This window comes from Ptychodera flava, chromosome 2 (assembly GCF_041260155.1).
Source record: "Ptychodera flava strain L36383 chromosome 2, AS_Pfla_20210202, whole genome shotgun sequence".
Classification (NCBI taxonomy): domain Eukaryota; kingdom Metazoa; phylum Hemichordata; class Enteropneusta; family Ptychoderidae; genus Ptychodera; species Ptychodera flava.
Window position 1 is genome coordinate 26,860,803 of NC_091929.1, and position 23,700 is coordinate 26,884,502.

General features: G+C 38.0%; 1 protein-coding gene across 2 annotated transcripts in view; it reads right to left on the minus strand.

The window, feature by feature from the left end:
* Positions 1-474: 474 nt before the first annotated feature.
* LOC139118160 (uncharacterized) overlaps positions 475-23,700 on the minus strand; it is a 43,315-nt gene continuing 20,089 nt past the window's right edge. Inside the window, exons 2-21 of one of the 2 annotated variants that reach the window (XR_011548629.1) lie at positions 20,531-20,641; positions 19,565-19,810; positions 19,096-19,243; positions 18,014-18,236; positions 17,494-17,689; positions 16,479-16,654; positions 11,364-11,621; positions 10,668-10,876; positions 10,289-10,409; positions 9,789-9,971; positions 9,420-9,569; positions 7,629-7,697; positions 6,435-6,765; positions 5,333-5,449; positions 4,083-4,417; positions 3,464-3,575; positions 3,001-3,097; positions 2,694-2,793; positions 1,790-2,421; positions 475-1,722 (exon numbers count right to left, since the gene is read on the minus strand). Coding sequence is in view for 1 of the 2 variants with exons in the window: in XM_070681457.1 (XP_070537558.1) it covers positions 2,365-2,421; positions 2,694-2,793; positions 3,001-3,097; positions 3,464-3,575; positions 4,083-4,417; positions 5,333-5,449; positions 6,435-6,765; positions 7,629-7,697; positions 9,420-9,569; positions 9,789-9,971; positions 10,289-10,409; positions 10,668-10,876; positions 11,364-11,621; positions 16,479-16,654; positions 17,494-17,689; positions 18,014-18,236; positions 19,096-19,243; positions 19,565-19,810; positions 20,531-20,641 (3,239 nt within the window). In the remaining variant the exon portion in view is untranslated. Of the gene's footprint in view, positions 2,422-2,693; positions 2,794-3,000; positions 3,098-3,463; positions 3,576-4,082; positions 4,418-5,332; positions 5,450-6,434; positions 6,766-7,628; positions 7,698-9,419; positions 9,570-9,788; positions 9,972-10,288; positions 10,410-10,667; positions 10,877-11,363; positions 11,622-16,478; positions 16,655-17,493; positions 17,690-18,013; positions 18,237-19,095; positions 19,244-19,564; positions 19,811-20,530; positions 20,642-23,700 lie in introns of both variants that reach the window. The other variant, XM_070681457.1, reaches the window with a different exon arrangement.

Here is a 23,700-nt window from a genome sequence, read left to right on the forward strand (position 1 = left end):
CTGTGCTAGAGTCTCGAACTCACCATCCTCCGATAATGTGGTGATCTGAGGAGAAATGCACGTTTTGTTCTTTAAAAATGTGCATTTGTACTACGCGATAGATGGATATTTCAACCAGTCTCTTTCAAAATAAAGAATAAACATCGGCGTCAATCAGCAAATGTTGGTACTACAGAAACAAATTACCCGAGATTTACCGATATTTGAAATTCAAAATGGCTGCCATTCCCGCGTTAAATATACGAAGAAAAAAAATCAGATTTTCGATGTTGGAAAAACAAAGACGGTGAAAGTTTTTTACACAATGACTTTAAAATGAACCGCGACAAGTGGTAGACAAGAAAAGAATTGGACAGCTTTCGGATTCTGTATATCTGTCCTCGAGGCGCCTTCTACCTTAAACTTGGATTAATTTCAGCTTCTGATACGCGCACATATTGCTGGTAATAGAAGACACAATATTGAAAGCACAGATCACATCGAGTGGTTTATTGCTGTTATTCACAGAACGTAACTAATAGTGATAATATAACATGGGAACCTGGCACGTACAGTGGAGTTATTATTTGAGAAGATAATATTATAAAAATATACCACACACTTTATGAAAAAGGGAAAATAAGTCAAAACACTGATATGTAAGTCTAAACACTGATATTTAGTAATAAAAATAGACAAATTTCAGTAAATTGTAGAGAAGTATAAAACTTGTTATTACTACTCTGAATAATACCGATCCAGTCGGTTACAAAAGAATTCATAAGACAATAAAATATCGTTTATTAGGTCACCTTATAAAAAACTTGAAAATGTAATATCGTTTCCTGAATCAGTATCTGTCGTCCCCAAAGTGTGATACAATGTAGGTATTGGCATTGACTCATTCATTTCTTGTGTGTTGTCTGACATGTTATTTTCAACATGGACGTAAATGAAATTTGTGTCAGGCGTACAATTCTGGTGATTTTTTTGAATAAAGATTACTGAAAATTATGCTCTGACAGTGAGAATCCATTAAAGGTATTGATTGATTTTAACGTAACCTTTGAGTGTTGGCAGTTTTTTGGTCTTCTAACCAGGAAGACCACTATATAGGCGATTCTGTTCAAGACTTAAAAATGAAAATCGTTACTGTTGCCAAATAATCAAAATTGTGTTCCTACATATGATCAAGAGAACATGGCATTGTGAAATGAATAAGATTCAACGCTTTGACCAATATCTGACTTCATCTGTTATCAGTGATGAAGTTCGTTTGTACGACATTTTGTTTTCGCAAAACTGATTTACCTTTGAATTAAAGAGCAGACATTGTATTTACTGGATGTAATTAAAACATTGTATACATGACAGAGTGTATAGTGTCCTGTGTAAAATTCATAATAAACTTGTCATAAAAAAGAATAACTTGTCATGTTTAGTTTTATGACAGCCGGCTCTATCAAGATAATTCTATTTTACGATTCGATAATCAAAATAGCTATTGTGATCAAACACTTTAGTGGATTTAAATGCAATTTGTGTGGATTTCAAACTATAATCTGGCACGAGGCAACTTGGTTGTCCTACTGCTGCAGATGATGACATGTTGCTGCAAGTGGAAGTCACAACGCTGTCGATCAATTCCCATGTTTGCAAAATCGACCACTTCACAAATGCTAGGCACTCCGATTCTGTATCCTCTGGTGGCGGTAAATTTAAAAAGGCAACCTACCCGTTATACTTGTGGAACCTTTATTCAATTGAACTCGTTCAGAATCTTATTATAAATTATTTATCTTGAGGCGGCAAGTTTTGAAACCCATAGTACTGCAAGATCTCCCATCGTCTATACAATAACTAGGTTTTTACATACAATCATGTAAATACTGTTTAAAAGACTTCCAAAATTCGACTCATCACAATCCTGGAGTGTGTACAAATTTTACTGTTTACACACTTGCATCATCCAATATTTTCTCATGTCTATTCCCTTAAAGTTTGCTACGAATCTGAGAGAATTACAAACTCTGGTTATCCTGTAAGTAATTGAACATTTCAAGATATGTCTTAACCTTAACTGTATGAAAATCACATTCTTTCTACTGGTCTACTGTATCTGGTGTAAAACATTGAAATGTTTCTACAGTTACAATCTTACAACAGGTATTGATCATTATGACAAACTTTTGTGCAAAAAATACAAAAAATTTATAAACTAATGGAGTATATCTATTAATAATTCCATGTATTGATATCCTTAAACAATATACACAACATAGTCTGTCTGGCTTCAAACTAGGAAATAGTCGCAGTTGTAAATATGGCTGGCCATTTACACATTTTGAATGGCGCGTCTTCACATCGGAAGGTCACCCATACCCTCTACAGGTCACGTACATCTCCGTACAGCTCGCTGTCGTACTGACTCAGGTTCACCACCTGAAGAATTGATGAAAAATAAAGGTCTTCTTGAGCAAAGGGGAGCAATTACACATTGTCAAAGATGATAATTTTGGCAATTTTGATTACGCAACAGGATCCATTCAAAGCTTATGATAATCGTATTCAAATGTTGGAACAAGTCACTTGACCAAAGTTACGAAGCTGTTGGCAAAAGCGTTTTTCTTCAAGATAATCGTTCACTCGGTTTCCGATCCATCGCTTGAGCAGGGCCCATAATAGTAAGACAAACAATGACGCGCACTCCTTACCTCCTCGTTCTTGTTCATGTCTCGGATGTCTCGTAAAAGCTCAGAGAATGTTGGGCGGTCAGGGATCACATCGTTCCAGCAACGTAACATGATAGTGTACCTAAAGAAACAAAAACAGTCGATAGATTTTCACATCTCTTAAATGTATCACATCAAACTGAACCAAATCAAATAGATAGAATTTTTACGAGAATTGATGATTTAAAGATCTGCCAAGGTGTGAGGAGCTGTTTTCTCAAAGGCTATTTGCTCAATTTTTTAGCTTTCACGGCAGCTATTAAATTAATAAAATGGAAAATATATTTACAGTTGTTGGGTGCAATGTGGAGGCTGTTCCATTCGATATCCTCTCTTTACTTGATCAGAGATCTCGTGGTTCTTCATCTTGGGATATGGAAGTGCACCTGAAAGGGTGAGAAAAAATCAAAGCTGTGATTGATGGAGTAGCAAACTAATGCAAATAAGTACAGGTATGTGGCATCGTCGATCGAAAGTGCACTTCACAAAGATGTTCAAGTGAAAAACACAGCCCCTGCAAACCGTAAAACATTCATTCCGTTTTGTTCAAATGATGTGTATATCTTCACAGTCTTTTCCCGCTGTAGATATGGGATGTTCATTTGAAATGAGAATATTTTGGTATGTACGAAAAACACTGACATTTTACATAACTGTTTCTACCATACCATATCAACCGAATGGAGGCAGTGAATGTTAATCAAAACTATACCCTATGGTGTTTTATCATCTTTGGTAATTTTATTACATACCGAGTGTCACAATCTCCCATACCACTACGCCAAACGCCCAGACATCAGATTTGGTGGAGAATACTTGGTGTTTCAAAGATTCCACTGCCATCCAGCGAATTGGTAATCTAGTCTAGAAAATTTATGAAGAAAGTTAAATCCAAACATGAGTTATGCTTTGCTTTTGTAGAATCTCTAGCCATTATTACCGTTTAATCGCGGTTGTGTGTGCCACTATGTATTTCTGTATCCCGTATAAGATGGATTGACGCTTAAGAAAAAATAACACGTTAAACTTGAGAAAACTGTCTTGCCTTTGTTTAATATACTGTCTCTGCAATTGAGGTAACTTACGCTTATCCTATTTTTTGATTGAATAACAAAGAGATTCAATGTCTACTTGAGTAAGGTTTTTACTTTTGGAGCTCTTTAATGGTGGGCTCCGAACAAGATAGTCAGAAATGGAAATACCGCGGTAAGCATATGTGCCAGACTATATTTTGCGACCATGGCCTTCGCTAGAATCAAGTACACAAAGGTAAACACTTACAAATGCCCAAAACTTCATCAGTCATATATATATCTGATTTTATATCTAAGTCGGACAGATAGTACAGCGCTCTAATTTGCCTTTCTTTACCTCTCGTTTATCTACTACTTCCGGTTCACTCGTTTGTATGGCCAGTGAGAAGGATCCTATCTTGCAGACTTCGTTTTCACCGACAAAGATATTGCGGGCACCCAGTTTGCGATGGATGATGTTCAGACTAGCGAGATGTTCCATGCCACGAGCGACCTGATCGATGAACTTCATCAGCTGTTTTGAAGTGAGAGAGTCGCTTCCTTCAAACAGATTCCCGTACAGGGCATTGTCTCGTGGGGGCGCTCCATCGTCGGTAGTCAGACGGCGGCTTCGACGTAGCACTTCGCAGAGGTTGTTGTACAATGCATACTCTATGATTATGCTTGGCTTTGCTGATAAATTGTAAATGGACAAAAACATTCAAATAATGTAAAACCTATGGGCATTGGCGGTCTAGTACTATACAAACGGATTACTTAAGTACAGTTACCGACACTTAAAATTCAAAATGGTCGCCATGCCTGCCTTAACTCTATGGGAAAAATATATTTTAAATGTTCGCAATATTCGCCGTTGGAAACATTATTCATGGGCTTCAAAATAAGCCCCCATACGTATTAAACCAAAACAGTGTTGTAAAAGTTTGAGAACCTGAATATCTATTCCCGAGGTGCATTCGTAATGTCAACTGTATCTTTTTTGTTCTACTCCCCAAAGCACGCTTTGGTATGTACACAGTGTTGAGCTTGTCAATTCAGCCTAAATATGTAAAACTGCATTGTTATTGTTGACAAGTGACTTTATTTCCGGGCGAGAATTCAAAAATCTAAACATTAGCAACGTTTTTCAAATGTACAGATGCTGTGTTGGCAAACTAGATAGGTTGTGTTTGAAATGCTTTGTAGAAGAGGCAAAGAACTTGTAGTTGACATACAAAACAAAAATAGCGAAAAATATTATCAAAAATTACAACTACTGGCACTTTAACCTCGAATATAAAATTCAATCCTCGTCAATTGCTGTATATACTTTTATTCCCTAATGAGGTATATTTCTTGAAATTTATTATCCGTTTGATTTGTCATTATGAGATTGAAACAATTTAAAATATTGAAAACGATTGTGTCAGTATATTACAATTAAATTAAAAGAAAAATTCTGTCTTTCTCAACAGAACATGCAACAAATTTACGTCCTCACTTCAGGACCGGAAGATGTCCTTCTTAAAGATCTGTCTGTGAATAACATATATTCTGTCAATGGTAATGAGGTTTGCATTGAAAGAGCCTATGCCTGGTAACACTTACGCTTTCCTGAGTGAACCATGCAGCCGAGAAGTCTAATTACATTGTCGTGTGGCATTATTTTCAACATGATGTCCAGTTCATTCATTAGGGAATCTTTCTGACTTTGCTTGTCTTTGTCTGTTGAAATACAATATTGAAATTGAAGTGCATCGTAAATAATGTACAGTATTGCGAATACGTTCGTTCCCCATTCGCAGAGAGAGAGAGAGAGAGAGAGAGAGAGAGAGAGAGAGAGAGAGGAGAGAGAGAGAGAGAGAGGAGAGAGAGAGAGAGAGAGAGAGAGGCAGACAGACAGAGACAGGCAGAGGGGTGATACAGAGATGTACGCCGAGGAAGGTGACAGATCATATCAAAAGTCACATATTTTTGATAATTAAAGATCGTAAACCGAGCCATGTATTAAGATCACGGCACATTAGATCTCTCCATTCTTTATCTTATTCGTTCAAGCCCTTGATCTACATTAAAAAACGTACTATGAAAATGAGATCACAGCAGCCATGATTTCCTGAAAATTATTCCTGTAGCCTGTGGATCGGAGAGATTGTCTTGATGGTAAACATTACCTCTTCCCATAAATCGGCGATAAATGACAAGCAAGTATGAAGCAAATTTATCATTGGTGCATGTTCTAGTTCTAACAGTTTTGTAGCTTTCCAATCATTGCAAGTCTTTGCCAAATAAACTTTGGATATGCGCAAGGGATGTTAGATGTCGTGCATAGTTACAGGCATGTTGTGTTGGTCCCATACGTATAGTGGCAGATGCGACGACCCCCTTCACTTTAAGCCAAGATACTTAGAGGGCTTGTCAGGTTAGCAAAGAGAGAAAGGGGAAAGGTACAGAAAAGTATGCGAACGAAAGAGATGTTACAGGGGAGATAGACTGAGACAGAGGCAAAAGATCGGAAGGAAAGGAAAGCAATACAGACTTGGTTGATTTTAAAAACAGTTCGCGCAGTTAAATTCCTGACACCCCCCCCCCCCCCACGATTATAATCCAAACCCTATCCTATCCGAAATTAGGGAAATTCCCGAAGGGGATAAATATACCACGCTAACGTCCGCATGCTTTTAAAAGGTTAACATGAAACTTCTCCAACCTTTCACTGTCTTCACAACGACGGGGAACTCGCCAAAGTTTCCACCAATGTTCGTCGCTTTCGCCTTGTAAATCCCAGACTGCAGCATCTCAACCAGTTCAAGATGAGCGGAAGAGATCTCCATTTCTTCGACGGTGAGGGCAGCATCGTCCAAGTGCGCCTTCGGAGGTACCACTGGTTTTGGTGTAGCATAGTCATTTGCCTTTTTAGGCAAGCGTGGTGGAGGTACCTCGGCATTGTTTAACTTCTTTGGCTGGAGTTCCTCATCAACCCCAGTCGTGTATTGGTAACCCATGTTGACATGGCATTTATCAGTTCCATTCTGATTAATCTAAATAACACAGAAAATATTGAAACTGAGAATTTTTATCATAAGCCTACATGCTATGCATGTATCACACTTCTCCTATTGTTTAGAGAGTATTGATATGAACCTGTATTTTAACATGTTGAGGTAGCATGCACCTCGGGGACACACATTGTAGTTCTTTTCTGATCTATCATTGGTGGGGGAGGGGTGCATTTTAAAGCTCTTGGTGTAAGAAACTTTTTCACCTCCTCAGGTTTACAAACATCGAACATCTTATTTAAATCGCACATCTTATTTTTCTCCATAGAGTTAACTCAGGTATGGCAGCCATTTTGAATTTCATATATCGGTGAATCTTGGGTAATAGTAAAATTCGCACTGTGACCTTGATTTTTAAAGACAGCGGTTGAAGATTCCTTGAGGAACTTCGAGCAAAAGTTTTAGTCTTTCACTTTCGTGGCGCATACCAGCTACATATACACCACAGCAGTAATAAACAGTTTGGCGAACAGACACTACGAAACGTCATTTGTAATTAAGGCCAAAATTTAGTTGTTCGCTTTCAGCGGAGTTTTACAAAAAGCAAACAAACAAACGCACTGAAATTATGTACTCATTTCTATCGACACTTTTCATCGTTCATTGCCTGTAACTTGTGTTCATCTCGTCAAAGTTCAATCAAGGAATATAGTGTACACGGATCCCAATAACTTCTATGATAAAACACTTTTGAATATCATCTCTCAAACTTTGCTTAAAATGAAAACTGACATAGTGTGCCCCTAGAACTCGGAAGCCATGAGAGCAACATTACATGGCTACTTGGAGGTATTGTTCAATTTGACAACAAGTTGTAATTATTTAGTAAAGTAGAGATGTCTCACCGGTGGGGGCTCGGCCAAGTTACTCCAGGGCTTTGCTACTGGGGCTGGTGGTTGATCTCGCCTTCGGAACTAGTTATAAATAAACATTAATGTGACATTTATCAGTAGAATGGTTTTAAATTTAAAGGGATACAGTCGTCGGAACTGCGCTCAAGGTCGTATGGGACCAATGTAAACACTGTTTCCAAGATACGATAGTGATTGAAGAAAGTTAAAACATGTCTGTCATATAATCTACATCGTACAATTTAAATGATACAATGATGAGGTGCATCTAGATATCGTGCACGAAATACTTGTAAACAAGAAACTCGCACAGGCGCACTTCCGACGACTATTTCCCTTTAAATGGCATTCTTGTTATTTAGGTATCATGAAACAGAAATGTATTCTTTCGCATTGCAGTAATGTATGTCGAAAGAGCTCGCCAAGTATTGCCCTTACTATTAAAAGCTTTACAATAGATGTATATAATACATCATTAAGATGACGACAAGAATGAAATTTAATCGTCGGCTACAATATTACACTGTGACACTTCCTGCATTCGGAGCATGTAAGTGTTACGAGTCAAGTATCGGACATTGCCCGTGAGTTTAAGACTAAACTCATTATTATACAAAAAATGGTGCAGCTGATAACAGGTTTCCCGCACAAAGTTTGCAAAAAAATGTCTATTGTCAGAATTTCTTTTATCGTATAATTGCAAGTCGGTTTCAAACATGTTTGGAACTAATTTGGGATAACTGGATCTTCGTATATTTCAAATTTTTTCAAAAGTGTTAAGGTGAAGTACTACGAATTACGTCAAAATTAAGTTGTGGTGTCATTTTCTTGAAACTTTGCACAAATATTCTTGGAAGTTGTGCATGTGCAAAAATGAAATAAAAAATGGGGGTCACCACGCTCGTTTCCATGGAAACGGACGTTAAAATGGCGTCGTTAGAAATAAATAAAAATGATATAATTCACTTAAACTAAAGAAAGCAATTATAAAACGCTTAGCAAATGAGTTAATTTTAATAAATACCAAGACTTAAGATCCATATCTATCGAATGTATAGTTTTCATGATGTTTGTGAAACTATTTTAACATAAATATCGATTACAACATTACGATATCAAAATTACATCACTACATAATTTTCGAACTTTCTTCCTGTCGCTTTGTATGGTGTCATTTGACCAAACTTGGCGAATAAACTCCTGACATAATACCATTTAGTTTACACTTTTAATAAAAGGGTGTCACCACGCTACTTTTTACAATATCTCCAGGTGAATGGGTAATTTGCGCCATATAAATGGAGAGAAATGTTAATTTTTTCGCTCATATTGAATAAAAACCAGCTTCCTAGGGGGTCAAAATATGACAAGGTTATAGGTCACATGTATTTCTAAGACACTGGGTCAAAAAATTAGGTAAAAGCGCAATTTCAACAATGACAGGTGATGTTAAATACATGCGCTACAAAATAACCCATTTGCGGCAGGCTGGAGTTAAATCTGCGCAGAAACGTTCTAAAGCGTGTGCGCGTCCGAATTCGTCGCCCTTTACCTTAAGTGCCCCACAGCTGAATTTTGCGATATTAGAAATTACTCATAAAAACAAGTGTTTAACTTAAAAAGAAAAGAAAATGAGCTTACATTGGTAGATTATACCGAAATCACTTCACCATCCAATTATCCCAAATTAGCTCCAATCGTGTTAAAACAAAAAATAGTTGAAAAACATCAAAATTTACAGCAATTGACACTTTAACATATGGTAAAAATATTGTGTCTTCTCACCGTTATCTTGCCTTTCCTCCAGAGTATCAACAGCACAATTGCAACAGCAATGAGTAGAATTAACACAACGACGACACCAGCAGCGATACCACCGACATTTGATGTTCCACCGTCGCCAAATGGAACGGATTTCGGAGTCCTAACCATTACCTACGACATTGATGATCATTGAAGTAGAAGAAAATGTATTTATTCCTTCGAGAAACACACATGTACCAACAGTTTTTTTGAAGCAGTAGTGAATGGCTGCAACGGACAGCTGAAATACGCACTAAATATATGTAAATCTCTCTCTCTCTCAGCACAATTAATAATTGCTAGTTGTTTGCTATCAACTACAATTGAAATAATTGAAACAAAGCTTTTTACCTCTATTTCCTCAACCTTTTGCACCTGTGCGCTGTTTACAACAGTTATCTTCATGACACATTTCACGTCCCCTGGCGGCAGTAACATGAAATCGCTGCTTCCGGTCGTGACGTAATAGTTCAGATTAAAACACGTGCTCAAATGGTTTGGACAGTGACATGTTATCGGGCTGCATTCGCTCGTCTTCATCGTTGAAGAAGAAGAAGAAGAAGAAGAAGAAGAAATCAAGAACTATGCACAATATTTGTTGTCAACGTATTGTCTTGTTCTATGCGTATCATACAAAATTATTATCGCCCTGTTATAGTCCACAATTTATCACACGTTTCTCCACATACGTGTATCAAAACCCGATTTCGAGATCTGAATTCAGTGTACAGTATAACGCATTAACGTTTCCCTTCAATGACCATGTGAAATATTTGAGATAAGTGTTGTTAATATTTTCCCCCACAGGTGACAAACATCGTGAAAGGTAGGAATATGTAGTATGTACATACCGGTTTCATAGTTTCCGTCATGTGTCCTTCCGCGAACACCGTCGTCCTGGACTTAATATCGATAAGTTGCCACTGAATTCGGAATATGCCACTCTCTTTATCGAAAGTTTGTATTGAAATTCTGCCAAAAACAGAATACATCGCAAAATTGTTATTTCTGAAATGACATGATCTTATCATGGAGAAGATGGACGTGAAGACACACAGACAGTGCATGTACGCAGATGGAGAGAGAGAGAGAGAGAGAGAGAGAGAGAGAGAGAGAGAGAGAGAGCAGAACATAGGGAGAGACACAATGAAACGGGAAATCTGAGATGAGTGAAATGAGAGAAAAAGGAAAGTCGTTTTCTAAATGAATATAATTCAAATACAAACTTACATGTATTCGTTGAAATCCATGACACGTGAACCCATTGACATATTTTTCCCATCTTCATCAAGCATTTCTATACCACTGATCACAGGGGGCGTTGTATCGATGTGGAAATCTTCTGAGTCCTCAGCGACGTTACCCATGACGTCATAAGCTCTCACCACGACTTTTACCTTATCTCCATGGTCTGTATCGATGGTAATGTCAGCCTCCGTCTGTCCAAAATACAAGAGCATTTTCCTCTAAAACTTTAGCAATCGTGTATACGAAACATCTGTATATCTGCTACTCTTTATATATTTACGGTATAGTATTCGGTTTTTTCTCGTCTGTTGAAGCAACGTTTCAAATGATAGCGAAACCATTCTACCAGACACATCACCCGTGTATGAATGACTTCCAAAATGAAGAGTGGGGAAAAGGACTGTCAACTTGACTATTTCTGCGATCAAATGCAATATACACTCCGAATTTAATATTCAATGTCATTGGCAAAGTGGAGAATACGGTCTCTCGATTTGGCGGGAAAAGTTCACGTTGTAACTATAGTCCTGTACAAAATAGTAAATTTGGGTGAGGTTAGATCTATTTTGGGTCTTTATTTTCCTCTATTGTGGTGAGAGACGAAATTGCCGAAATCTTGCAAGCTTCGCAAAGAAATACTGGCGCGAAAAGAAAGACAAGGTCACTAAAGACCCTCACCGCTGCTGCTGGAACAGTGAGCCATTTTGTAGGTTCCACGTCGCGTTTGTCTCTGGCGCTTGATGGGATCAGACCAACTTCAAACTTCGTCAGGCCTTCGGCATTAGGAATTGCTTCACGTGATCTCGATGATGGCGGTTGGCCGGTTTCTTCGTCATACACGTCGTCCAAAGGTGGTGGCATTTCCTCGATTTCGTTTAAAAGCTTACCCTCCTTGTAATAGTTGTTGACAAAATGACCATTCCATGTAACTGTGATCTAGTAAAAACAGTAAAAACAATACAAAACAATACAACACAAACAAAAAGTTAGCAGTTACCATACCTTGACAAGAGCCATGAGCATAGTTTATACAAGCCAGACCACGGTGGAGCTCTGCCCACTTATGGTGTCGAGCGCCCTCATGCCTTGTATAGTTTGATAGACCTTTGCCGGTTATCCTATAACCAGTGTGCGAAATTAACGTCGGTCCGACGGTCCGAGACCGACAGATTTCTCGTCGGGCCGAAAGTTTTTAGCAACATGTCGGTCCTTATGACCGACTGGAATTTGGAATAAATGGTGAAAATTTCTCCATCAATACCTGTAACAGACGCAGATGATGACTGACTCTGAATCATGTGATTCAGACTTGAATGTCATGCACCTATCAATGTTTTCCACCGTGGGAGTGAGGGGCAACAAGGGATATTGATCGCACTTCGTGTCCTGGTAGTGGGGAATTCGATCTCTATGGTACGCCAGACCGGGGGGGGGGGGGTTGACAATGTCGCAACAAAGTAATTTTTGGTCTTGCGACTTTTTACATTTACGAAGAGTCTAATCCCTCCGATCGACGCGCAGAGCACGGTGCAGCTGATTAGGCCTACATTCAGATCAGTATGAATTACGTCCGTGCATGCAGATTCTAGCAATGGAATGCATTGATTTTGGTGCAACAATGCGACACAATATTATAATAATACTCGTCTAGTGAGTGTAAGCCTGGTAATGTTAGCATATCTGTGTCATATGATAACAACACCCAGAATCACTTCACTAGTTCCACACTTTACATGTAAGTGTTTGGAATTTACATGTACACAAATGTACATAATACAGCCCTTCATTTTATCAAACTGACTCCGTTTTCTTTGCTTTGATTTTCCATTAAAGCGTTCAAAACATCAGCGGTTCATAGAAGAGTTTAAGACAAAAACCTACTACGAGAACAGAGCTGTTGACTAAAATAAACATATTAAGTTTTGAACATGGAGGTATTGTTTTACCTCCATGGTTTTGAACTACGCCTAATACAAGGATAAGATGTTACACGACAGCCTAAGTGTGCTACCTGCAGTCGACAGGCAAGTTCACGTTTCGCTGCGTTTGTTTGTGGACCACTAGAACATCTTGCTTTTGCTTGTTGGTCTTCAACCAAAGTTCACAAGGCCGACTGTTACCACGATGTATCGTGATAACAAGTGTACATTTTATAAAACAGAGCGGCCTTATCATAACAGTTTTGTTGAGTTCCACGATCCGTCGTGTATACTCTCAGAGGCCGAGAGTAGGGCTTCAAATTGTTTCGATGTATACCGTTTTACGACAGGCAGGAAAAACTCACCGTCATCCTGGCCATGGACTGTATAGGCCTAAATGTCGCAAAAATTAAGTCTTTTAAGATTTTACGGTATCATTTACTGATCGTGTAGCGATGGTTTTCAGCAGTATCGAGTGTCTGTCAAACTTTTCAGAGTCATTTTAATAACTTTAAGCTTTCAAAGGGCGATGAGACCCAGCAATCACTCAGGCAAACAGTTTGATCAGAAAATATGTGCCATTCATGTTGTCTGCAATTTCTATAACTGAGAAAAAGTTACGATACTTGTCCTTTTAATTAAAAGTATAACTTCATCTGTTTCTTCATGAATGCAACAGAGGTCATATTTAAGCATATTTATTGAAAAATTTTGAAAGTAATCCATACGTCATATAAAATACACACCAGGTATTTTCTCCCTTCTGTTTTACGTTACAATAAAAAAGTCGTAGTGATCAATGTTTGCATAAAAATTAATTCATACACTCCCCTTACTCATGACTGTTTTCAGGGTACTAAGTTATTCACTCACTCTTCTACCACCTGCGTTGGCTTATTTCAGAAGTGATTTTCAGCGCGCCAACCATTTTCAAATCACAATATCACATGCCGTGGTGTAGTGTACAATTGTACTCAGCAATGCAGAGAACAACATTCCCCATAGAAAGTCATGACAGACAAACTTTCTCGCTTTCATCATCCACATGTAGCCAGTGCATGAACCTGTATTCCCCGGCCCCTGGGTGTTTGACATCATTTTATGGTCCGAGAGTGGGGGATTTGACATGGCTAGAAAAAATGTCAAATTCTCCTGTTAGTCCCATAGTCCCCCCACGTGGTGGAAAACATTGATAAATGTGTGCGCATGACAGATCCTGTCAGATTCCAGATCATGTAGATGAATATTTCATGATCATTCACTTACACTATTCTGCAATTTATGTGAACAACTAAGTCTTTTGGAGTGAATACTTACTGACTCTATTGATAAAAGGACATGAAAAATTAAATATTACAACATTCAAAAGCATAGTATTGGTGGAGAAGTTGACTTTAATGGTCGTTAACACTGCATTATTGAGGACCGGCAGTTTTCTGTAAGGACCTGAAGCTTTGGCTTGGTGCAGGTCCTCATGACCTGAAGCTATTTTCTCTTATTTCGCACACTGCCTATAATGCATTGCTGTGGCTGTAGCAAACACGTTATACATACTAAAATGACGAAAAACAAATTTAATTTTATGTTTTGCATTGGATTGTTATACGCACAATGACTCAAATTTTCATGCAAAAAGGTGCCTCGTGTATTCTGTATTCATCGACGACGAAAATTAAGTCAGGTTGTTACCTGCCGTAGTAATGTATGACTATGAGTAATACATTTACCCCGCATATATGGCTAAAACGTTCTACGCTTTGTATACCTAATGCAAGCATGCACTGCATTATGGAACCAGTAAAAGAAATAGTGATCGCACAACTGTGTTTTAACCCTTCGGCATAGTCTAAATCGATTTGCACTTATTCTGGCCCCTCATTGAATTCAGTTATCAACAGCCGAATGTGGTCGTTTACAGTGCAATTTCTTAAGGTAATATGCGCCTCGAAAGTGAAAATTTTGCTCAAATTTTCCAAAATGAAACTTTTACCCATCCACTTACCAAATCATCAATAAAATTCGGGGGGTCAGCCTGCAAAGTTTGGAACTAACGAAACGAGTTACCCAACAATTTGCGGTATTTGAAATTAAAAATGGCTGCCACCCTTGTGTAAACTCTATGGGGAAAAATTAATTTTTGAATTTTTGGAAAACTTTGACGGTAAAACTTTTTCTTTCTCCAAGAGCTTTAAAACGAGCCCCAACAAGAGGTAGATCAGAAACGAATTGTAGAAATATGAGAGTCTGAATATCTGTCCCCGAGGCGCGTTCTACCTTAAGGTTAGCAAAAAGAAAATCGCGATAAAAAGACCTAGGCGTCTTACAAAGAGTGCTCTTAAGGCGCTCATAAAAGTACGGTACTAAAATACAAGTCAACTGTATGAATCACAGGGGACAGGGGTAGGGAAGGGTTGGGTTCTTGTGCAACGGTGTCGGTTTGCTTTATTTTATATTTACTGTGATATTTTCAAATAAAGATTTCGACTCCAAACCGTCTAACTACTTTCTTTATTACCTACAAATCCTTTGTCTCCAACCTGTGTATACACATTGCCAACTGGCTCATCGGCTGTCCGTATTGACGGATTAATTGATTAAGTCAACACCACAGCTGTCTCACATGTGGTACAATAAGACTACCGGTGGGACAGCTGTGGTGTTGACATATGGTAGAACGCGCCTTTGGGAAAGATATTCGGACTTTCAAATTGCTACAATTTTTTCTGATCTACTACTTGTAGGGGCTCATTTTAAAGTTCTTGGAGAAAGAAAAAACTTTCACCGTCTTAGGTTTTCAAAAATCCAATTATCCCCCTTAGAGTTCACACAGGGCTGGCGGCCATTTTGAATTTCAAATATCGCAAATGTTGGGTAATTTCTTTCGCTAGTTCCAAACTTTGCACGGTTAAACCCCGAATTTTATTGTTCATTTGGTGAGAGAATGAATGAAAGTTTCATCTTGGAAATTTGAGCAAAAGTTTAAGTCTTTCACTTTCGAGGCGCATACTACCTTAATTAGCCGACATGGGCAATATCTTTATTTTAAATATCAAGTCAAAATTAATAAAATAAAATATAACAAAATAAACTGTTGCACAGAGAACCCCGCCCTTACCCACCCCAGGGGACTGACATCTGTCCCTGTGTGTGAATAAAAGAGAATTCGCCATTCTACACTACCTTTGGTTTTCGATGGAAAATTATAGCAATTACCATCTCTCACAAGAGAGGTAGTTCTGAACTGCAATATGACGGCATTTGCATTAACAATCTTACACGCGATACTTCAGGGTAAAGGAACATGAGGGTATGTAGAGAGAGACAATTCAACCAGTGTATATATATCCTTGTATTACGTCATTATCGGTACAGTGTCTAACTATAGATACTCAAACTACACTACTGAGATTGAAGCATCGAGGATCGCTTTTCATCACAGTTTATTTTACCAACCAGAGATTCAATCTGTTAAGACAATATGTCTAATCAAGCATATGCCTTTCTCGTGACTCTTAGATACTTTACCCGCCAAAAGTACGTTATCTACGGGAAACCTCGCCTTCCCAAATCAGACACATTCTACCCATAACACACTTTACGTCACTGGACTCTATGCATGGTCTCTCACCCAAGTGTCATGCTTCACTGTATTAGCCACTGGCTATTATTAGTATAGTAATAGAGTAGTCATCTATTGTATTAGACGACTTCGTCTCCCGACTGCTTTCTTTGACCTGGTCACATTTCACACAACCGGGGATGGTAGTTAACTTCATCATTTTACTACGCAGATCTCAGACACTACATAACAGTCAGAACTCAACGTTTTGCAAAAGTACCCTCCAACAAATTCGCAAATGTCGAACTGATTTACCTTTCCTTGCTCAACTGTAAGCCAGTTAACGTCAGCATGGTAAGTTGCTTCTCGAGCGGTGATTGGCGCGTTTTCATTAATTTCCGTCGAGGTTTGGTCGTCATACACCAGGAATCTGCGAACTTTTGCGGCGTTGCCAGCTTTGTCGAACACGCTTAGGACAATAGCGTACACTCCTTTGAAACCAAGACAAAATTTTAAATAAATGGGATATATGAGGTAGCATCAGCTGAAGACATCTTCTAATCCGGACAAAAATAACTATGCACTAAACTTCCTCAAACAATAAAATCGATACAAAGAGTTGTTGTAATTATCTTAACTGCAAACCGGTTCTTGAGCTAAAATACTTGACAACAATGCTCGGAAGATAATTGTCTTCTAGATAATACTATGTTCACGGTTGCCATAGCATAGTAAACTTGTTATATAGTTATTGTGAATTGGCAATTGCTTCCCTGTGACACAAGAATTGCCACACCCTATCTCTGTCAAAGCAACGAGTATCATGTTTTAATCACTTTTTATCATATCCATAATCCATGGTCACTACTGCGCATAAACTTGAGTATAAGTTCCCACAGCCCCTCGTTGCCATGCAACCCTGATTTTCTACCAAACGATGACGCGTACCCTCAACAGTCTTCCAAAGCGAGGCTCACTGAGCCAGCTGGAAACACGCAGCGAAATTTTGCTTCGCTGTTGAGAGCGCTTGCACAATCTGAGTTGGCGTCGTCGTTGAGGGACTGTGAAAAGAGAGCAAAGCCACTGTCTTTCATTTTAACTTGGTATTTTTGAGGAAAAAGAAATGTTGGTAAAATCATAAACCCTTGAGCTCGCCAAAGAGTCTATGGCGATAATGTTCTACATTGTTGACATTATTATGCATCAATTCTCACGCGATTTTTTTTCTCAACATATGTTGGGAAATAACTTTTTTGTCAATTTACATAAACTCAGAAAACAGAAAATCTCACATGACAAGGGTGATACCACTATATTTAAGGAATCTTACCTCTGTCATTGAATATCAGATTTACAAACGACGACGATAACGGAAGGCTATCCTTGACCTGGTATGGATCGGCAAAGTTCATATCAAGTTTACCATCGGGACCCGCTGTCAGTCGGTATGACTCGCATTTGTAGTGGCTTAAACCTCCTAGGTCATCGTGCCAGTCTGTGGGCACCCATCTGACAACAACAGTTTTCTGAGAAAACCAAAAACAGGTACTGTAGGATATAGATTCTTAGGAAGCAAGCATATAGAAAGAGACGTCGACATTTCGTCACACGGTTCTAAGAATGGTTTATCTATGGATTCTAGTCTTGATTTGCATGCTAGATTTCTAAAGTAGTTGCATCTGTGCCCGATTAACATCTGCCGAAATCCGCTCATCACCAAGGCAGTATCTTCTTTGTTTTGTTTTGCTCTTTTTCTGTTGTCAGTCCAACTTAGTGGTTTTTTAACTTCACCAAAACATCACAAGAGGTTTACAATTTGCATAGATCGAAATGAGATAAAATTTACTTACGGTCTTTCTGTATGGGTTTCCAATATCTAGTAAGTACGCGCCGCATGACATTGACGGTTTACTGCAGTGATAGGGAGCAAGGAAGTCAAAGTGAACTTCTGTCCTTACACTTCGATAGTTCGTCTCGTACTCTTTAGGGGATTCTAACGTGACTACGCCCTCAATGTCAAAGTTGTTTAACCTGATCAATCCACCGTTTGTTGCTCCGACGATGATCTCCATTCTGTCGAGGGAAGGCATAGACGGATTTAATTTTAAAAATCTCTGGCATCTCAAACGTTTCTCTTGAGTAAGCTTGACAGTCTAAACTTTCCATATTCCCACCGTTTCAGAAAGAAGCCTCACAAACCAACGCCATTTTGTTAGTGATGTGATACAGTCAATTGGTTGAGCATGAATCTTGTTCCCATGACTTCTGTCACGTGTAAGAGTTCTTCTCATAATTATTCTTATCGCATATTTCGAAACTGAGTTAATCGGTCACTTATCTAGTAACTCGAGATTTTACTGTCGTGTTTTCGTGCAATGATCGGTCTGTTACTCAAACGGGGAGGCCAGAATCACTACATCGTGATAGAACTGTTCTGTTTGATCGTCTTTCTGATAATTTGTCTTTCCTACCTACAGCGAATTTTTTATGGTATAATTGATTTGTATAGCGTTTGGCCGCCCTCTATTGTTCATTAAACATTCGTGACAATTTCTTTGGTAACTCCGTATGGCCTAAGATCGGCTAAATGGATGTAAAGGCACGCTAACATGAAAAAGTGTATTTTCTTGAATGTGGTAAATGTTAATAATCTTACGACCTGGTACTTTAGGATGATCAAAAGAAACGAAGACACTCTATTTTGTTACAAGTCACGCGTTCCCATCCGAGAACTTATTTTTTCTGACATAATTGCGTCAAAATATAGAAATAAAATGAAAATAAGTGTTCTCCATAATATCTCTAGAAATAATCTTTTATGATGTTAATTTAAATAAAAAAATATTAACATAGAAATGCACGAGAAAAGTGTAAAATGACTAGGTAACGGTTGGCATGTACACACGGAGCGGCAAATGTAACAATTACTTACAAATCATTGTGATTGATTTCTGCGGTGATGGTTATAGTATGTTCACAGTTTCTCGTTTGTGCTTCATCGAGTGGAACGTCAAAAACGTCTATGTTTAGATCTTCGAATGACACACAGGTACTGGACCCACTCTCAATAGTTATATGCCCTACAAACATCAATGAGAATTAACAACCAATAGAAATGTGTAATACAGACGTACTTCAGTATGTATGTATGTATGTATGTATGTATGTATGTATGTATGTATGTATGTATGTATGTAGGTATGTATGTATGTATGTATGTATGCATGCATGCATGCATGTATGTATGTATGTATGTATGTATTTATTGAGTGAATGTGTACTATATTCATGCATAGCTTATGTGTTTGCATGTTAATGTAAAATTACATAATGTTATTTCCATTCATAGTGTATATGTCTGCATGTATTGCATATGTCTCTTTAAGCCGAATATATCTTACCTCTCTGCAGAGTCCACTGCAGTTCAGCATCAACAATACCCAAGGCAGTATCGTTCACGTAAGCTGGTGTTTCAATGTTGCTTAAATCGGGCACGAAGCTCGTTACCCAACCAACAACCACGCTCTCGGCTTTAATAGGACAGTACTGAGGCGCACCAGTACTGCAGTCAAGTGTGCTCGGCAAATAGCCGACACCTGATCTAGTGAAAGTACCTGTGCATTGGTCGATGGATGGCCTTGTATCAACTGAAGAGAAAATGTACAAAGATATACGGTCAATCTGTAACGGACTGCTTTGAATTAGATTACATGATTCGTCAATTCAAGTGCATAGCACTGCTGATAATTGGCACAAGTGAACTTAAGACAATGTCCTATCATTGCGGAACATGAACATCACTGGTCATTTTTTCAAATTTTGGAGAATAGAAGCGCAGCATCCACAATGAGGCCATGCAAGTTTGATCAGCGAAAAGGAGTACGATTCCGGTCAAGCAGTATCCCTGCCCGTGTTGCATGTTTTCCCTCATGTATAGAAGTCACAACAGCAGGACTCACTGCCTGTGCATGATACAATAAGGTAGATATGAGCATATTTTGTATATCGAATAGAAAAGCCATTTAATGTTCTCAAAGTGTAAGGACTAAATGTAGATAGATAGCGTGCTTATTCAGATAGTATTGCCCTTCGATTTTCACAAAAAAGTTCATTATAGCTTCATAGTGGCGCCCCACAGATACTAGACATAAGTATAAAACGTTTGAGTCCGAATATATGTCCCTGAGGCCCACTCTACCTTAATATTGTAAGAAAGGAATGATTCTGAAGTTTTATGTCAAATGTATCATTTAGGCTGCATTTCTTTTTATTAGAAGAGACTCCTTGTAATAAAGGAGCGAAATCTTGCATACGAGTGAAGGATGCTGTGTGACAGGTAAACAATTAAAGGAATACTGTCTACTCACTCCTCAGGCAGTCTGGGCCATTGAAGCCCTCTGCGCAGACGCACGTGCTTGGATCACCTGGACAGGTGCCAGGATAACAGAACCTGCTGTCAGATCGCCAGGAGCACCGCTCTTATAACAACAAAAACAAAGCAATTTATATAGTAATGATAACGATAAGGACTACTACTATGACGAAAATAATAATAATAATAATATATAATAATAATAATTAATATAAGTATTATATAGAAATAATAATGCGAATAATAATAGGTTCAATTTCCATGAAAACTTCACCATAGGGGTATTTTGGGTCGAAAAGACCAAATATGATATCGATTTCACTGCCCCAATGTTTCCATGGTAACCATTTTAGGGGTTGAAAATTCCAGTTTTTCTAATATTCCATGAAAAGTTACTTTGATTGTTATGAAAATTATCTAGTGAGGGAGTTCGAGTCAGACAACACAAAAAAACAGACTTATTTTAATGTTTCGAGTTGCCATGGTAACCAATTTGGGATTGAAAATGTTACTTTTTCCCTAATTCCTATTAAAGAACTATTGATTGATGTAAAAAATTGATAATGAGGGTTTTTCTGGTTAGCACACCAAAAAAAATCACACTCATTTTAATGTGAGATGTTTCTATGGCAACCATTCAGGAGTAAAAATTACCGGTGTTCCAAAGATTCCACCTACAATCCAGTAATCAACAGAATGTGTTATATCAAAGGGTTATTTTAGGTTAGAAAGACAAAATATGATATCCATTTTTACCTCTCCTGTGTTTCCATAGCAACCTATTTGCGTTTTAAACTTTCATTTTTTTTCAAATTCCATTAAAAGTAATCCTAGTAACTATGCAAATGCTCTCCTAAGTGTATTTATCACAGCATGAACTCAATGTTCATTTTTGTTTTATGTTGCCATGGTAACCTATTTGGGAACCACAATTTTTTTTTATTTAAAACAATAGACCCTTGAGTGGGTCTATGTTAAAACATAATTCACTGTTTTTTATTCATTTCATGGATTTCTAAGTAACAATTTTTAACGTTTGTTCTATAATAATAATAATAATTGTAATTTCTTTGCCTTCATTCAAGGAAGAATAATAAAGATAATATACATTGAGGCCATTCTTGTCAAAATTGTTTTCCGTTTATTTTAGTATGTTTGAATTAATTTTATATAGACCAGAAAAAATTTTCAAGCATTTTTAATTTTGTTTCATGCAGTCATCCCAAATAAGTGTTATAGAGTATAGTACCAACTTATTATGCATTCATCGAATTAATTTTATGCCTTAAAATTAATTGTATGTGCTAAAATTAATTCTACTTGTATCTCAAATTAATTTTATGAACCCAATTCCCCTTATTACCCAATGTACCATTATTTATCAGAAGCAGTAACAGTTTTTTTTGTTTTATTTAAAACATAATTCACTGGTACTTATTTATTTTATGGATTTATAATTAACGACGTATAATAATGTTCATTTTATAATAATTTATTTTGATTTCTTTGCCTCATTCTAGGAAGAATAATGAAGACAAATTATTTCTGATTCTTTAACTAAAGTAAAATTATGGCCATGTAGTGGTGCATTATTTTTGTGTGACCTGGCGTGACCCCATAAACTCTATGATTCTGATGATTAGCTAGATCTCCCCTTTCCATGGTAGCAATGGCTAAATTTGAACATGGTCCCTGTATACCTTTAAACATTTTTTTTAAACCCAGCAGGCCAAGACAAGGGGAAATATTACAAGTTAAATGTTTCATGTTTAATATTGCCCAGGGCTCGAAATAAACTTTTTTCCCCTGGTAGTCCACTTGGGCAACCATGTTCTGAATGTGGTAGGCCGGTGACACTGGCTGGTAGCCCATGCATATTTTAGATCAGGGGTATCTTTTTTCGTTAACCAGACAAGAAAGGGCTATTTTACAAGGTTCTGCCCATGAAGTGAATTTTCTAGTCTTTTGATGTGTATACTTGCACACCTTTAATACCCAAGGAAACAGGTGTAATGGACGACAGTGGGACTCAAAAGTTTTGTGGCCTATAAACAACCCGTTTCACTCTCACAGTTGTATGCAAATTTTAAAAGTCGCCATGACAACATGACAACAATATGGCATTTTCAGCACTGAGATATACTGTAGCAGGGCTAAAAATAGACTGGCCCTTCTGTTGGGAGGAGGCATAATTTCCGTGTCATTGTGATTGATACATTATTATCAAAATGCAACGAGAATGCATTTTTATTGGCCATCGTTTCCTGTGCCTGTCATTCAAGTACGCCAGTTCAGATGTAGAAACTTTGTTGCAAAGTTCCACCGCACGGCCGGTCGTCTCCAGAACAAAGTCATACTATGGCAAATTTCTACGCCCAGCTGGGTTTGACTGCATCTATCTAGCTCGTCCCAAAGTGACGGACGCATCTTTCAACCTTTCAGCTTGGTGAAAAACGCATTTATTGATTCGCAAAAGGCCTGTGGACTCGCTTATTTTTTGCACAAGTGCTACATGGACATAGGAAAAAGTTGTTGTATACTCACTGTTTCAGTGAATCCGTCATGATCAGAGTTCTCAAATAAAAAAATGTTGCCGAGCTCGAATGCAAAGGTCTTCTCATTAAATTACGTCATTGTTATACAAGAGTTAGCCAAAGTCTGCCACCCTGATTTTTTCAAAGTTTGGAGAAGGCCGGCATTTCCATCTGAATGATTGAACGACGTGAAACGCAAAATTCCATCGCATATTATCTGGCAATATTTACAGTAGAAATACCGTATACCGTCGCTCCGGTCCAGGTTCGTATAAGCTTAAGCTTATACTCCACAAAATGGCCACAGGCGACGTGAACTTTCTGAAAGGATTTCCTAAACGTCCTACTTGTTACCTTAGGGACTCACTTGTGATCTCCTGAAAAGTATTCTCTGCAGTAATTCCAGTTTCTGTCAACATGCAAAGCTCAACGACAAGATTATAGCACGAGACGTAGTACGTAGTGTACAGACGACACATTCACGCATATATTGGCAGACTACACTGGCAAACGAGTGCGCATGCGTGAAGTTATATTTGCAGCACAGATTTCGCGGAAAAACTCATGCTTTTGCTCTATTTCTATCCCAAAACTTCCTCGATCGCTTACAGTAAATGCACATGAACAAAAT